Source organism: Chiloscyllium plagiosum, chromosome 16 (assembly GCF_004010195.1).
Source record: "Chiloscyllium plagiosum isolate BGI_BamShark_2017 chromosome 16, ASM401019v2, whole genome shotgun sequence".
Lineage (NCBI taxonomy): Eukaryota > Metazoa > Chordata > Chondrichthyes > Orectolobiformes > Hemiscylliidae > Chiloscyllium > Chiloscyllium plagiosum.
The window spans coordinates 25,419,910-25,437,826 of NC_057725.1; the positions used below are offsets into that span (position 1 = coordinate 25,419,910).

At 41.4% G+C, this 17,917-nt stretch overlaps 1 protein-coding gene across 5 annotated transcripts in view; it reads left to right on the forward strand.

Annotated features, from left to right (window-relative positions):
- Positions 1-15,554, forward strand: part of mpped2a (metallophosphoesterase domain containing 2a) — a 184,535-nt gene extending 168,981 nt beyond the window's left edge. For 4 of the 5 annotated variants that reach the window (XM_043705579.1, XM_043705582.1, XM_043705581.1 and 1 more), the window contains exons 6-7: positions 1,297-1,410; positions 15,245-15,554. In XM_043705579.1, coding sequence (XP_043561514.1) covers positions 1,297-1,410; positions 15,245-15,363 — 233 coding nt within the window. In that variant the 3' untranslated portion in view covers positions 15,364-15,554. The remainder of the gene's footprint in view (positions 1-1,296; positions 1,411-15,244) is intronic. The other variant, XM_043705583.1, reaches the window with a different exon arrangement.
- Positions 15,555-17,917: the final 2,363 nt, after the last annotated feature.

Consider the following 17,917-nt stretch of genomic DNA (forward strand, 5'->3'; position numbering starts at 1 on the left):
TGTGTGCAGTTCTGGTCTCCAAATTTGAGGAAAGACATTCTGGCTATTGAGGGAGTGCAGCGTAGGTTCACGAGGTCAATTCCTGGAATGGCAGGACTACCTTACGCTGAAAGACTGGAGCACCTGGGCTTGTATATCCTTGAGTTTAGAAGACTGAGAGGGGATCTAATTGAGACATATAAGATTATTAAAGGATTGGATACTCTGGAGGCAGGAAACATGTTTCCGCTGATGAGTGAGGGCCGAACCAGAGGACACAGCTTAAAAATAAAGGGGTAGACCATTTAGGACAGAGATGAGGAGAAACTTCTTCATTTAGAGAGTGTGGCTGTGTGGAATGCTCTGCCCCAGAAGGCAGTGGAGGCCCAGTCTCTGGATTCATTTAAGAAAGAGTTGGATAGAGCTCTCAAGGATAGTGGAATCAAGGGTTATGGAAATAAGGCAGGAACAGGATATTGATTAAGGATGATCAGCCATGATCATATTGAATGGTGGTGCAGGCTTGAAGGGCAAAATGGCCTACTCCTGCACCTATTGTCTATTGTCTATAACCCCTACCTGCAAAAGTTAAACCTGTTAGAAATCAGCTGTTCCACATAAGGCCCCTCCCCATCTTTGAAAATCCATTGAGTCTCGGCATTTCTTTTTTTTAAAGAATTTTTACTTTGTGGCCTTGGATGAACAAGTTAAAGAAGAATAACACACACTGAGTAACACCCTGGTTTTTTTGTATATAAAAACCTGTATTAATCAGTCAAGATGGCTCCACCAAAGAGTTGCTAGTTTCTGTCCATAATTTATCAGGGCAATGTTATATTAGTTGCTGTGTTCCACAATGCATCCTATGAGCCTGTAAACTGGCTTCAGATCAGTTTCTGAGGAAGGGTCACTGAAATGTTAACTCTAATTTCTTTCTGCAGATCCTGAGCTTTTCCAGCAATTTCTTTTTTTGTTTTCTGATCTCAGCATTGTTCTCTGAAGAAAGATTGAGCAGATATGAAAGCAACAACACCTGATCGATCTCAGCATTTGCACTTCATGGACTTAACAGTTTACATGTAACTTGACATTAACCACAACGTAATGCTCTGTGTTCATAGATCCTACCTACTTACTGTGCAACTGGGACAATCCCATTAATTCCTGAATACAAACTGTCATTAAGAGGGATTAAATTAAACAACGCATTTCCAGTGTAACAGTAAGTGATGTGTCAGCATGGTGCAGTTCCATTATTAAGCAGGGCCATTAGAAAGGAATCCCATTGTATGGTTTTCATTTTATTTTTGGTTTCAGGTTTTCGAGACTGGGTTCCCAAAGAGTTACAGAGAGTTGGTTGTGTCGAGCTCTTAAACACAGTGCAGAGGCGAGTACGGCCAAAACTACACGTCTTTGGAGGAATCCACGAGGGTTGGTGACTTTTCTTAATCCCAAATGCACTTTTATAAATGGTTTTGGTAAAATGGTAAGATTATAGGTAGTGCCCACCCAACCCCCAACCAGTTGCCAACAAGGCAGTTAGTGAGCATTTCATTCTTTAGACATGTGTGTGTTTTTCTCATCTCTTGTTTGATGCTTTATTCAAAGAGGTTAATAATTAACCATTTAAGGGGTGAACTGGAATGGGCATGAAGTGAGTAACTGAGTTCTTTACTTCACGAAGAGATACCAATGTCAACTGCAGCTCAGTGCATAGCACTGGAGTTGAAAGCTTGTGGATTTAAGTCCCACTCCTAAAACTCAAGCAGAAGCTCAAATATGACCTTTCTAGTGCAGCTCTGGAGGTGTGCTCCACTGGCAGTAGATGCAATATTTTGGATGTAACACTAGGTGGAGGTAGGGACAGACATCGCATGGTTTTGAAGAAGTGGAGGGGCATGTTTCCCAGTGTTTCGGCCAATGTTCCCCTCTTCGATCACTAAAACAGATTATCATCATCGCCTTAGTGTTTCTACAACCTCTACTGTGCTAGATCTCCTACTCCTCAATGACAGGTTTTAGGACTTACTAAAGGCATGAAGGGCTCTCTGTGAATGCAGCTTTTTCTGTTTTCCTGATTGGATTTTACCGACCAGTTGGCAACTTCTGTTCTCTAATGTGAACCCACAAACTACCTTCCCAGCTTGCCAGCTTTTCATGGCAGCTCATAATGAACCAGGAATCTAGTGACTGTGAGCTCTAATGTCATAGTGGAAAGATGTTAATGTTGGTTCCAACAATTTCTGATTTTATTTATAATTTCCAACATCCACAGTTCGTTGGGTTTCTTTTTCCATTTCTATGGTGTCTGTCACTAACCTCGGATGTCACAAAGTGCTCATAGCCAATCAGCCAGTTGTGGGATAGTCACTGTTTCATAGAGAATGGGAGCAGGAGCAGGCCATTTGGCCCTTCAAGCCTGCTTAGTCATTCAGTATGACCATGGCTGATCATCCAGCTGTATGCACTCCTCCCACTTTCTCCACAAACTCTTTGATCTCTTTAGCCCTAAGAACTGATTCAACTTTGTCTTGAAAGATTCAATGTTTTAGTGTCCACAGCTTTCTGTGGCAGCGAATCTTTCAGGCTCGCCACTCACTGGGTGAAGAAACCTATCTCAGTCCTAACTAGCCTACCCCATTGCTGTAGACTGTGACCCCTGGTTCTGGACTCCTCAGTCATTAGGAACATCCTTCCGAAATTTACACTGTCTAGTTCTGTTACAGTTTTATAGGTTTATGTGACATCACCTGCTCATTCTTCTAAACTCCACTGAATATGGTTTGAACCAATCCAGTCCCTCAGAAATCAGCCTGGTAAACCCTCACACCCCCTGTATATGTAGAACACCCATCCTCAAATAAGAAGACCAAAACTGCACCCAGTACTCCAGCTATGGTCTCACCAAGATCCTGTATAATTGCAATAAGACATCCCTCCCGACTTCCATTTCTGTGATGTCTTTCATTGTCTTAGCATATCACTAAGTGCTCATAGCCAATCAGATACTTTTGTGGTAAAGTTGACAGCAGCTGACATTCCACATAGCAAGAATCAACATACTGATGGATCATTTTTGTTACAAAAACAGAAGTTGCTGGAAAAGCTCAGCAGGTCTGGCAACGTCCGTGAAGAGAAATCAAAGTTAACATTTCAGGTCTGGTAGATTTTCCAGCAACCTGTATTTCTGGCTCACAGCATCCACAGTTCCTTTGGTTTCAATCAGTTTTGTCATGTTGGTTATGGGGTAAGTATTGGCCTAGGACACTGGGGAGAGGTCCACTGCTCTTCTTCAGAAATAGTGGCCATGGAATTATTTAGCACCTGTGAAGAACTAATGGGACTTCAGTTCTGAGTCTCATTTAACAGACAGCACCTCGCACAGCACTGTTGGTGATAGTAAATCACTGATAAAAGCAGATGATTTATGTTTGACAGCCAAAATCTGGAGTTCAACTCCAAAGGATTATTCTTGTTGGCAAACCTAGGTGAAAGACCAAGTCACAGATAGGTGACATTGGGTTTAGGATTAATTGTCTATAAATATGAAGAGAGAAAGTCAACAGCCTGAGGGAGGGATTGGATTGAATTTTAATCCTAAGCAAGATCTGCTGGGAAATCAGAGAGTGACAGTGGGATGTGTCGTAGTGCCACTTGCCCTTTGACCTCGTGCATGAAACCTGGGGCATTTTGATGGTCAGAGCCTCATGTGCAATGAATTGTTGAGCCCCATGTACCAAGTGATCAGGCAACTTTCTGATTCATGTACGTGAGACATTGAGCAGCCCAGCTAAATGCCTACTGAGCCCAGTGTCATGATTCACTGATACAAGCCTTTGTGTGGGGCTGTTATGTGCAGTGATAGTGTCCCTATCTCTGTACCAGGAGGCTTAGATTCAAGTCCCACTTCTTCCAGATATGTGTCATATGTCAGAACAGGTTGATTAAAATGACTCAAATCTGCTCACTGAATCCCAAGATTGACCTTCACACATCCCTCAGAATTGCCTTGAAGTGCAGGGGCTCTTATGTAGGTAAGGATGAAAGTCATTTTACACAACATGTTATCTGTCAAACACCCATGAGATAAATGGAAAGTCAGGAGTAGAGATTTGTCATCAAAGTTCCCTCCCAGCTTTTTAACAGAGGCATTATTTTCCTTATTTCACTGTTTGAGCTATTAACTTTGGTGTTGTGATGTAACAGATAGCAGTTGGTTATTTATTAATGCAATGCTATATAGAATTAGTTAGCATTTAAATAATGTGTGCTGGTGTTTAATTTATGAAAACAGTTTGATGGCATGCATGCAGAGAGAGAGAACCAAGTTAAGGTCCTTAAATATAATTGAGCCACCAAGAAGTAAGATGTTCAAGTACTTTTACCCAGAGAGTGGACCTTACTACCATAGAAGTTGTTGAAATGATTAGTATTTAAGCACTCGAAGGGAAATTAGAGAAGCATGGTTCAATTGGGAACCTTTGAGTTACAAAAATTCATGTTCCACTCCTGGGCTTGATATTTCAGTGTAAAAGGACAGCACGGTCGGAGCTCCTACTTTTTTAATGTGAAGTTGAACTGAGGTCCCATCTACTATCTCAGGTGGGCATCCGAGTTCCCATGGCAGAGCTGAGGAGTCTTCCCTGGCCAATATTTATTCCAAAATTAACATGGCTAGTCACTATCACTTGCCTGTATGCTGTGTGCAGTTGGCTGCCATGTTGCCTATGTCACAATGGTGTAAAATACTTTATTGGCTGTAAAGTACCCTTACATGTCGTAAAAGGTACTAGATGAATGCACATCCTCTTTTTCACCAAAGAGGAAGGATTTGAGATTTATGCTGATAAAGTTGCATGAGGGAGGGTGAGAGGAAGCTCGGGTGGAGTACTCACTGGTGTCGCCACAAGGTCTATTTTGTGTGCGGTAACTTTCATGCAGTCACATACACCTCTTATCACCTGGTGTCAGCTCCCTCTATTAGCATCATGGATTGAGGGGCGGGGGGGGAGGTGATGTTGACCTGAGTGCTAAAGATACTCCCTGTCTTCAAATATTACCATGGGCACTTTGTACCCAATAGCACCTGAAGCTCAAACAGTTGGCACAGTGAGAACCCTTCCTCCCAACCTCCCCCAAAACAAAAATAGATTCAGTGGCTCACAGCTTTTACTTAATGTTTCGTCCAGAGCTGGAACCTTACACAAAAATGCATCACTCAATCGATACCACAAGAGGGGCTAATGGAAATGAAACAACTTTAAGTGATCAGTATATCTGACTTTGATCGAGTGCTTTGCTAGACAACTGCCTTTTTTGTCCTACCAATCGGCAGCTTGTTAGCAGGAAGCTGTAAATCCCAGCTGACAAATTAGCTCACACAATTCACGTATAAAATGTAAATGTAATCGTTTCTGATGGAAACGTCCTTATTCAAGAAAAGGTGGAAGGATAGGATAAAGAGAGAGGAACTACTTCCTCTGGCGGAAGGAGCAGGGCACTCCAGGACATGGGACCATCATCTTTAAATTAGATCTGAACTATTCAGGGGAGATGTCAGGAAGCACATCTTCATTCAAAGAGGAGAAAGAAAAAATTCCCTTAAACAGCTGTTGAGGCTGAGTGGATTATGAAACATTGATTAACATGCAGATGAGGCATGAACAGCTTCTTCCTGTTCTTAAGTATGACTTTAGAATGAAGACTCAAATTTGATTGCATACCCTTATCCAATTGTTTCACATGTTCTTCCACTCAAAAAGGTTGATCCTTATTCCTTAGAACAAGATCTTCCCTTTTGTTTTTTTTTTGTGGAATATGGTTGTCACTGACATTATTGTCCATCCCTAAATGTCCTTGAGAAGGTGATGGTAAGCTATCCTTTCGGACTTCTGTTGTCCATGTGGAGGAGATACATCTATGGACCTGTTAGGGTTTTGGCACAGCACTAGTGAAGGAGTATAATGTAGTCCCAAGTAAAGACAGTATGCGATTTGCAAAGGATTTTGCAGGCGCAGTTTCCTGAGTGTTGTTGAAACTGCACACATCCAGGCAAGTGGAGAGTATTTCATCACTGTCCTATCTTGTGTCTTGTAAATGTGGTGGGTATGTTTTTAGGAGTCAGGAAGTGAGATACTTGCCACAGAACACCCAACCCTCTGACCTGTCCTTGTAGCTACTGTATTTACATGGCTGATCTGGTTCAGATTCTGGTCGTCATTAACCCCCTGAATGTTAATGGCTATCTTTCACTGATGGTGATATCTTTGAATGCCAATGAGAGACAAGTTAGATTCCAGTGTAGAAATACTAATTAGCAGATTTCACAGATATTCTTAGAATACACACATTGCATGCACCATTTCCCCCACAGCCACTGATGGCAGTGTTAATATTCCCACTAGTGGTGAAAAATCCCATTAGAAATGGTTCTCACAAAAAATCGAAAAATTATTATAGGATATATTTTCTAATGGCTGAAGTTTTCAACTGACCTTACCTACCATGATAGCAAATTTTTTTTACCACCCTGACAGAACCATAAAGTTATGTCCTTGGAAACACCAACAGATTGTGGGTTTTTGGTGAATATTGGTCCCACAGAGAACACGTGTTAAGAAATCGTGGTCTGTACCCTAGGAGTTTCCCAGTCCCTACAACTATTAATTTGAGCTACAGGGAGAAGTTTAATAGGCTGAGGCCGTTTTCTCTGGAGCGTCGGAGGCTGAGGGATGACCTAAGAGGTTTACAAAATCATGAGGGGCATGGATGTGATAAATGGACAAAGTCTCTTCCCTGGGGTGATGGAGTCCAGAACTAGAGGGCATAGGTTTAGTATGAGAGGGGAAAGATATAAAAGAAAGCTAAGGGGCAATTTTTTCAGAGGGTGGTACGTGTATGGAATGAGATGCCAGAGGAAGTGGTGGAGGCTAGTACGATTGCAATGTTTAAAAGGCATTTGGTTGGGTATATGAATAGGAAGGGTTTGGAGGGATATGGGCCGGGTGCAGGCAGGTGGGACTAGATTGGGTTTGGATATCTGATCGGCATGGACGGGTTGGACCGAAGGATCTGTTTCCGTGCTGTACATCTCACAGACCAGTCCTGAACGGAGTGTCACAAGCTATTAAATTTCCATTGCTGTTTTTTCTATGTTGTGACTCAATGGGTAGTGCTCTTGTCTCTGAGTCAATAAGTTATGGGTTCAAGTCCCAATTCAGGGACTTGTGCGCAAAACTCTCTGCTGACATTTCACTGGAGTACTGTTGGAGATATTATACAATCTTCTTATAACACGACATCACACTAGAACGGAACTATTGCATTATATCAGAACCAACTGTTTTCATTTTTCTTTCTGAGTGTTGAGTCTTTGGAAATCCCTTCCTCAAAAGTCAATGGATGCAGAGTCTTTAAATATTATTAAGACAGAGGTCGATAGGTTCTTGATTATCAAAGGGATGAAAGATTATCAGGGAGAGGCAAAAATGTAGAGTTGAGATTAAAATCAGATCAGGCGGGACCTTGTTAAATGATAGGGCAAGCTCAAAGGGCTGAGTGGCCTACTCTTCCTCCTTGTTCAGTATGTGGTGCACTCCCAGCTCGGAAATCTGGAAGGAGCACTGTGCAAAAGTCATTTCTGGTTAGCTGACGCAGTGTTAAAGGAACCCAACATCTTCCTCCCTTGAACTGCCTCTGCTGACAGCTAAAAACAGTACTGCAATTTTTTTTTGTGCATGTTAATAGGTGTAAAAGAACTCCCAAGGTGTTTGATAGGAGCACAATCAGAATAAAAATCTGACCGGGGAGTCAAAGAAGGAGACAGGTGATCAGAAGCAGGGTTTTGAGGAGAGATCGAAAGATTTAGGGAAGGAATTCTAACACCGAGACAGTTACCAGTGATAGAGAGAAATGAGCAGTGTGATGGATGGGATGCAGTGTTGGGAGGATTGCAGAGTTAATAATTAATCTAAGTTAATATTTAAAGTATTATTCAAAGCTGTACTCGGAGAGGCAAATATGCCGCAGTGAACTTAGCTATTAGGTGTGTTTTTTTTGGTCAAAGTTAACATAATGCAGTCAACTTTGCCACAGAGTGATTGGTTAAAATTAATTGGAATGCACTTTCAAATTGCTGCATAAAATCTTGTGAACCTTTTCATGACGGAATCCTTTTGAATTCCATTTCAGAAACGCAGGAAGTGCTGAGGGATCACTTTGTCATGAAACAAATGACATTAGGCAGCTAATTGTTTGATGTCATCTTGGACTCATTTGCATTTCCAATCGCACACGCACGCACACTGGCAGCAATTCGTGTTACAGAAATTGCTTCTTAAAATGTCAAAAGCTTTCAGAGAGCAGTGTATAGAGGACAAGCCAGGCAGCTTCAGGGATAAGCCTGTTTCACTAACAACCTGATCTGCCAGCTCCTCCTGAAACATCGCTTTTAGAGCCATTTAAGGAGCAACAATCATTTTTGGGGGAGAAACCTCCAGTTTTCTCAAATGTTCCGAGCTGCTGATTCCCGGGGCTGTATTCTGAATTGAATAGAATTGATTGGTCACCCTGAATTGTTGATTGATCGAATACAGCTATTGATCCAATATTGAACATATTTGCTTGCAATCCTTGTCAAAGGATGCCTGACCTCATCGTATCTGCCGTAGGGAGCAGGCAGAGGACACACAGTCCCTCAAGCCTGTTCAGCCATTCAGTGTGATTACAGCTGATCTGTACCTTTACAACACAGCCCCAGAAGTATTTCAGTCTCTACAGGGAGCTCTCCTTTGTAAGAGGTTCCCCCAGAGGTATTTCTGTCTCTGCAGAGGAGCGTGTAGTATGTAGAGAAGGGTTCCCAAGAGTTTTCCCCACCCCAAAAGTCTGAAAATTCCCAAAGTGACCTCAAGAATGTGCCATTATATGTATAGGTTTGGTGAGGATAATTTTTCATGCTAATAATTGGTCTCTGGTCTCATCCACACTTGCCTCTACCAGCTTCCACCACCACCTGAAGATCTACGCACTATTCCTGTTCTGTCCTCTACAGCATCTCTGATTGTAATCACTCTGCCATATGTGGCCATATGTTCAGCCAGCTGAGCCCTATTTCCTGCCTATACATCTCTGCCTGTCTACCTTGCCTTCCATTTCTTTTATGCTGCCTGACCTGCTGCGCTTTTCCAGCAACACATTTCCATCTTCCATTTCTTATACACCTCTTAAAACCTATGTCTTTGATCAGGCGTTTGGAAACCGGCCCAAGGACATGGTGCAGTGTCAAATTCTGTTTAATAATCTGTGAGACACCGTTGGGATGTTTAGCAATGTTGTGAGCACTTTAAAACTCACGGCAGTTAAAACATGGGCAAGGAAACCTCCTGCTGTTTACTATCCTCCCTCAGCCAATGAATCAGGCCTCCTCCATATTGAGCAACACTTGGAGGAAGTGATGAGGGTGGCAAGAGTGCAGAGTATACTCTGGGTGGGCTATTTCAATCTCCTCCATCAAGGGTGGCTTAGTTGCACCATTACTGACCAAGCTGGTCAGGTCCCTGAAGGACACAGCTGCTGGACTGGGTCTGAAGCAGGTGGTGAGGAAACCAGCAAGGGAGGAGTTCATACTTGACCTTATCCTTACTAACCTGCCTACAGCAGATGCGTTTGTCCATGACAGTATTACTAAAAGTGAACACCGCACGGTCTTTCTGCAGACTTTAATTCCTGTCTTCACGTTGAGAACACCCTCTCGTCATGTGGCATTCACACCGTGCGATTGACTTCAAACCAGATCAGGCAGTTCATACCCAGGAGTCCAGCAGCACAATTGTACTCCAACACAATCTGCAATCTCAGCATATTTTCTACTTTACCTTTACCATCCAGCCAGGGCATCGCCCCAGCTCAGTGAAAAGTCCAGGAGGGCATGTCAGGAGCAACACCTGGCAGCCTGGTGAAGGTACAAACCCACCTGTTTGTGTGCCACACAGTCTGAGCAGCAAGTGAATAGGCAGAGCTAAGCGATCCCACAACCAATGGATCAGATCTAAGGAAGGTTCAACCGACCCAAAACATTAACTCTGATTTCTCTCCCCAGAAGCTGCTGGACTGGCTGAGCTTTTCCAGCAATTTCTATTTTTGTCTCTGATTTACAGCACCTGCAGTTCTTTCAAATCAGATCTAAGCTCTGCCAGCCTGCCACATGCCCTTGTGAATGGTGGTGGACAGTTAAATAATAATTGTTGTTGCATGAACTCTGCTTACTTGATATTGTAATGGCAACAGCAGCTGTTTAAATGAAGTGGCTGTTCATTTAAAATGGGTGAGCCAAGGTATCAAGATAACTGATATCACTGTCAGTTGCACACGAAAGTCTGTTGACTCGGTCTTGCTGTGTTCCTAATGAATAAATAGACAATCAGAATTAACAACTGTGGCTTCATGTCGGTGATTTCTCATGTGGGAACTGTACCTACTCCACTCTAATTAGAGACTGTCATGGATTGGGGTAATGTCTGCACCACCTCAAACCCACAGCCACACATCACTGTCGCTCCTTAAAGCACACCACTGACCAACTCATGTCAGCCTGATATCCATCAGAAGTGTCACTTAACTTCTGCTTTCAGCATCTTGTGTCGTTCAGTTTCCCCATCCCACCCTACCACTGCCAAGAAGATGGGCTTACAGCTCAAAAGGAGGCAATTCAGCCTGTTAAGCCCCTGATTGCTCACTGCAAGTGTGCTTTAGCTAGTCTGTCTCATCTGCCCTTTCCCTGTAGCCTTGAATGCTTTTTCTCCCCATGTTTACAAGTCCCCATTCAATTGACCTCCACCATCACATTCCAGATCCGAGCAATGACTGTGTATATAAAACAAAGAGTTTTCCCATATGTCACTTTTAATCACTTTAAATCAGTGTCTCTACATCCTTCTGACAATGGGAACAGCTTCTCCCTGTCCAGATGTCCCTCAGTTATGAATACCTCAATCAAATGTCTTCTCAAGCTGCCCCCTTTGACTGCTGTCACCTTTCCACTTTCGCCTTTGTGATGTGAGTTCTTTCAGCTTCCCTTCCCTCCACTGATAGTTACTCATTCTATAATCCTCTCTATTGGTACTCTCTAAACAGGTGTCACTTTAATATCCCTTCATTACCTACTTTGAACATTCTCTTCATTTCTGTATCTTCACCACTCCATTCTCAATTCTGCCATGCTCCCCTCAACTCTTTCTCCTTTACCCCAACCCTCCCCTTCTATAAACCCTAATCCTGTGTTTCTCCCTCTCATCCCAATCCCCTGTGCAATCGTCCTGTGACCATGGACATACAAGAGCCTTTGTCTTTGACAGTTACTACTGGTTTGCTTAAAATTGTAGTTCTTTCTCTATAAAGCCAGGGAGTTGAGGATTTGAGTGCCATTTCAGAGATTTCAGCATAGGCTGAAGATTGACCTTCAGCACATTACCATGGGAATACAACATGGAGGGTAATATCATCTTATTGGTTACCTTTTTAATGAGACATAAAGAACATTATTCACGGTAGACTGTACCTGATATTCTGGGCAATCATTTTTACATAAATAAAACCACAGATATAAGGGCATTCAACTGTTCCTGTTTTGTTGGATTCTGTGTATAATTACTGAGAATCTATGACACAAAAACCAGCTATTTTGCCCAACAGGAGTAGACCAGCATATGTAATGCATTTGAGCATCGTTAGCTAAATTTATCATCACAATCTTCTATTTCCTTCTCCTTCATATACTTATCTAGCTTATGCATTACTATATGCACACAGTTTGCTTCAACTAGTCCCTGTGGTGGTGACTTGCACATCTTGTTTTGGGTAAATACATTTCTTTTGAATTCTCCCTCAGATTTCTTGCTGGCTATCTCATGTTGGTGGCCTCTAGTTATGCTCTTCCCCGTAATGTAGAGTGCTCACTCTGTATCCACACTGTTACAGGCCAGTTGGGGAGGCTGGACTGAGTCCTTCCTTTGTCCCTGTCCACTACAAAGTTTGAGTTAAAAAACGATGATAGTGTTGCCAGTAATATATTAGACTGCATCAGTATCAGATTCAGCCAAGAATCTACAATTAACAAATAAAGATCTAGCCTATTGTAGGGAAAAAAACTACACAAAGATTATTAGCAAAATGTTTAAACTGTGACACTTATTTGTTAGCCTACTTTTGTGAAGTAGTTTAAAAATTAGGTATTTCAGTCTTGAACTCTGATTTTAAAGCCAATACATGTCAGAGAGAACATATGATGGCCGGGACACATGTAGTGTTAATGGAAGTTTGTTTGTGTTGTAGGGGAGAGGGGTTACAACAGGTAAGAAAATACGTTGCACCATTAGCTGTAGCAGAATCTAGGATGAGCACGTTTTTAAAGTTTAGCTAAAAAGTGTTTGGGTTCAGTTCAAAGGATATCTGAGAAGAGTCAATTACAAGTATAGCCTCTCCTGGAAAAGTAAATTGTTCAGAACAATTGAGGGAATAATTATCCCACTTTAAGTGTTGTAGTTTGTAAAAACTTCCAAATTTGAGAATGTTTGGTTTCAATTCTGCAGACTATTTAGAACTGAGAATCTTTAAGCTCTCAGTTGTGTGGTTATTCAAGGGAAAAGACTTCACAGTTCACAGGATAGGGACTATGAATAAGCAGTTAAGTCAAGTCTTTTGATTTGATCGAGAAGGAACATTTCTGTGGATTTAATTTAACTGTAAGTTGATAGCACTGGGGAGTAGATGGGCTTTTGAAAGATTTCAAAATGCACAGCAAAACCAACTTAAATTTCAATAAATTGTTTGGTATATTTTGTTCTTATTTCTTTTGTGCAGTAAACCTTCAATTTCATTGTTAAAACTAAATCTGCAGCCTTGTGAGCAACTACCACATTAAATTTGAAATTCATTTTGTGATCATCTTGTCCATTTATTGCAAAAATAAACTTTGTTCATAAACATCTTTACGTGCATGTACAGGTACTAGAGCAGTTCTGTACAGCCTGTGCGTAGCAAGAAAATCCAGCAAGAATTATGCCCTGGTCCAGCCAAGGTCTGATTTGAGTTCCTATAACTTCCCTAGTGTGCAATTCTGTTGTGCTCCAATTGGCTGCACTGTTTCCCTACAAACCCAATAGTGGTCAAAACTCAAAAGTTACTGGTTGCAATGCACATTGGGAGGCTGGAAGGATACTTGAGGATGCTATATAAATGTACATTCTTTGAGGCCAACAGGTACTGATGACTCACACTGGATGAAGTTATTTATCATTCCAGCACCTTAAATAACATGTTGTCTAAGTAGAAATACCAACAGGACAGAATTAAACTCAGTACTGGATGTAAGTTTGCTCGCTGTGCTGAAACATTCATTTTCAGACATTTCGTCACCATACTAGATAACATCATCACTGAGCCCCCAGTGAAGCACTGGTGTTAGTGACCTGCTTTCTATATGTGTGTTAAACTCAGTACATCCATGGATTTATTACCTACAGACATGAAGTTACGAGAATTCTATAAAGTTTTCATCTTGTCCTTTTAGATAATTGGAAAATTGAGAACTTCCTAAAGACTTCTCTTTTTCTCTTGGATATTGTAGATTAACGTTAAATGATTAAAACTAATCAGTGAAGTTCAATGCCCCATCCATATTGAGCTGCACATGTCAACTTTAATGCAACAACCCATTGCATGAATTGCTTTTCTTCATCAATCTCAGCCACTTTGAAGAATTGCCTTAGTTTCTGTATGTCCATTTTCACATAAGAAACAGGGATGTTGGCCTATTTGTTGTGCGCTTGCATTTAATATGATCATGACTGATCTCAATTTCCTGACCATTCCACATCTCCTTTGATTCCCTGAGAGAGCAAAAACCTCTCTTTCAGTCTTAAATGTATTCAATGATGAAGCATCTACTTCTCTCTGCGGTAGAGAATTCCCAAAATTCACATCCCTTTGAATGAAGGAAATCCTCCTTATCTCATTCCTAAATAATCAGTCCCGCACATTGACACTGTGTCACCATATTCTAGATACCCCAGCCAGAGGTAACAAGTTCTAGTGTCTACCCTGTAAAGCCCCTTCAGAATTTTATATATTCCAATGAGATCACATCTTAGTCTTCAAAGCTGCAGAGAGAGAATTTGCTGAGCCATTCTTTATAGACAAACATTCTCATCACGGGAAACAATCCACTGAATCTTCATTGTAATTCCTGCAGTGAAATTGTATCCTCATGAAATATGGAGGCCAAAATATTCTGAAGTAGACTTTTTTTTTGAAGTGTAGTCAGTGTTGGTATGAACATGCAAGTGCCCATTTTGCACTTAGCATGACACTATCAATAGCAAATCGATTAGTGCATAGATTACTTGAATTTTGTTTTTAGAGGGGAATGTTGGCAAAGAAACCGGGTGAACATGCTATCTATTTAATTGTTTCATGGGATCCTTTGTATATCCCATCTGAGAGAATAGATAAGACCCTTGGTTTAACCTTTTATTCACTTGGCTATATCTCCAACTGTTTTGATTTGATTTATTATTGTCACATGTATCGAGATACAGTAAAAACTATTGTTTTACTGCACGCTATCCAGACAAGTCATACCTTACGTAAGTACATTACTACTGTAACAGAGCAGCACTCCCTTAGTATTGAAATGAATCTGTATCATGTATCCACGTTTCTAGAGTAGGCCTAGAACCTAAACCTTCTGACCAAGGCTGCCACTGAACAATTTGAGATCAACTCTGGCATTGTTTTCATTAAAAATGAAAATTAAAGGAGATTCAAGATTAAGACACTTACAATTCAAGATATGTTTCTCTTCCACCAAAAACAACTTACATCTACACAGCATCTTTTAACATAGCAAAACATCCAAAGACAATTCACAGAAGTGATTTATCAACTAAAGTTTGACAGCCAAGGAAACATCAGGACAAGTGACCAAAAGCTTGGTCAAAGAGGTTAGTTTTAAGAAGTGTTTTAAAAGAGAAGGGAGTCATGGACAACAATGAATGTGCTACCACCTCTCAGGTCTTTGACACCCATTACCTCAGAAACTTATAGAAATATCATGCTTCCTACTCTGAACTCATACGGCACTGGGGGACAGGGTGGGTGTGAGACAGTGTGAGCTCGGAGTGTTGATGTGTCTGTGGTATAGAGCGCGGGATAATGAGTCTGGTGTTCCTTCAGGAGGTTAATGCTGAGGTGACCCTTTTCTCCTTCACAGGTTACGGTATCATGACAGATGGCTACACCACATACATAAACGCCTCCACTTGCACAGTCAGCTTCCAGCCAATAAATCCGCCAATTATCTTTGACCTTCCGAACCCTCAAGGCTCCTGAGAACTGCTCCTCACAGCAAGATGGAGGTTCTATAAACTGCCATTTTTTTTTCTAATGGAAAGCGTGACTTTAAAAGAAAAATAATAATTCTGTTTAAATGTTTTCTCTTGTATGACCTGGTTCTTTTTTTTTGTAAAAATGCTGGTACAAATCGTAGCGATTGTGCTGTTAATACAGATTGGTTCTCATAAGATTAATGAAGCTTTGTGACTTTGTAAGAGCTGAACTATGATATTTTGTTTGCATCTGCTGGTTCAACTGTTAAGGAAATAATCGCAGTCATTGAATGTCAGATTTTTGGTTTCAATTCAGTTCAGATTTCTTGATGTCAGAGGTTTCTGAAGAGGCTATCTTCAACAAAATGAACATTTGATGTGAAGGTGGATGATTGTAACCAGGTGGATTCCTTCTGAAACTACCCCCTCCACATGTCCCTGCCAATTTGTGCCCCTTTGGCAAATGTTGGCAACCCAACCCCATCTCATGGGCACTGCTAAAGAAATGAGGACTGACTTTTAGACGGATCAATCCTCACTAAGCTTTGGAGTCATCCACCAATTAATGCTACCAGTTTCTCTTGGCCCTCAATCAAGCCTTTCAATTTTCTATTCCCTGTATTCCATTTCTAAACATAAAAAAGCCCATAATCTAAATGCTTTAATGAAGCTTAAGGTGTCCATTTAGTGTGTGTGCTTTTGCACAAAGAGTTTGCTTCCAGGGTTCAGCTGTATAATGTCATTCCTGGCTGAAGACTTGGCCAGATACAGAAACTATTCTTATTTACCAGTGGAGCAGATCAAAAGCTTTGGAACATTAAATTTACTGAATTGATGACATTCAATAGCCCAGCGAAGCTGAGCATTAGTCATCTCCTTATAAGGCTGCTAGATTCCCTGCATGCTGTGTTCTTGATCCATGAACAGCTTTCTGTTTGGTTCGTGAGCACAGGCAAGTCATTTCCCAGTATGAATTGGGGTCAGAAAAATAATCAGCGGGTGGATTGTGTTCTTTGTTCCTGAATGGCATGTTTATGGTTAGAAATTGTAAGTGGTTGGCGAGAGGCCAAGTGGGATAGGAAGGTTGCTTCAGTTGATCTTCCACACTCTCTATTGTAACAGGTAAGAGTGATAAATTACCATTAGGGCCATCAAACCCATCCTCATCCAGTCAACTGCCTTAAACCATTATCTAAAATCATTTACCCATAATCCTCACTTTCTTCTGATAGAGGGAGTTATAGAGTCATAGAGATGTACAGCGCGGAAACAGACCCTTCAATTCAACTCGTCCATGCTGATCAGATATCCCAACCTAAACTAGTCCCATTTGCCAGCACTTGGCCCATATCCCCATAAACCCTTCCCATTTATATACCCATCCAGATGCCTTTTAAATGTTGCGATTGTACCAGCCTCCACCACTTCCTCTGGCAGCTCATTCCAGCCATGCACTACCCTCTGCGTGGAAAGGTTGCCCCTTACGTCTCTTTTATATCTTTCCCCTCTCACCGTAAACCTATGTCCTCTAGTTCTGGACTCCCCGACCCCAGGGAAATGACTTTACACACAGAATAATTCAAATGATCTCCCAACAATTTGCAACGCTTCCAAAGCAGGATGGATGTTGCCAAAGACCATGTGCCAAATGATCACTTCTTGTGTTTTTTTTATGTGCTTTCTGCACCAAGGTTCAACGTCGTCATCCAAACAAGGGTGCACCACCTCTTTCAGGAGGTTACTTCGCCTTCCTAGGCTATGTCATTGTTTCTCAGGAATTTTGTTATATGATCAGTTTTGAGTACCAACACCTTGGGCCTGATTTCAGTGTGGGCAATCCTCACATGGAACCTCGCCAACCCGTGTATCAGAAGATCGCAAAAATGCTGCCCAGGACAAGTTGGGAATGTCACCACTCCACTTTGAGATGCCATAAGAGTCTGGTGAAAGCAGAAGGTTTTGTTTTAATTTGGTGAACTATTTGCTTGCAGTCATCTTGAAAGTTACCTCTTGTATGTTCCTTTGCTCTTGTGCTTGGGTATTGTTGTTGTGTCCAGCAGTTTGATTGATGAAGATCCCACAGCACTATTCCAAGAAGAGCCTGGATGTTCTCTTTGTGCTTTCCCAATCCATCACCGTCAATAATCAACTCCCAGTCACTACCATACTTACAGACAGAGAGTTCCCACCACCCTCTGAGAGAAACACAAGTTCCTCACAAAAGCCTTCTGTTCAAGTTCAAGTGCCCCAAATGTGTGCTAAGAAAAGTTATATTCAAGTTTAACATAACTTCCATGCTTTAATTCTATCACTTGGAAAATCGGCTCCATTGCTCTGTTTGCCTTTTCATGGTCTGATTATCCTGTTCCACTTTAATGATTTGTGTCTCACTGCCTATACATTTCAGCACTCCATTTAGATAGTTATATCTTTGTTCATTTTACATTTATGAATCTCTTTGTCAGCGGCACACCCATTGTGCAAGTTTGTTAAGGTCTTGCCATATTTTGTTAAAGCCCTTCAAGTGTCTTAATTAGACTAATCCCATTAAATTTGAT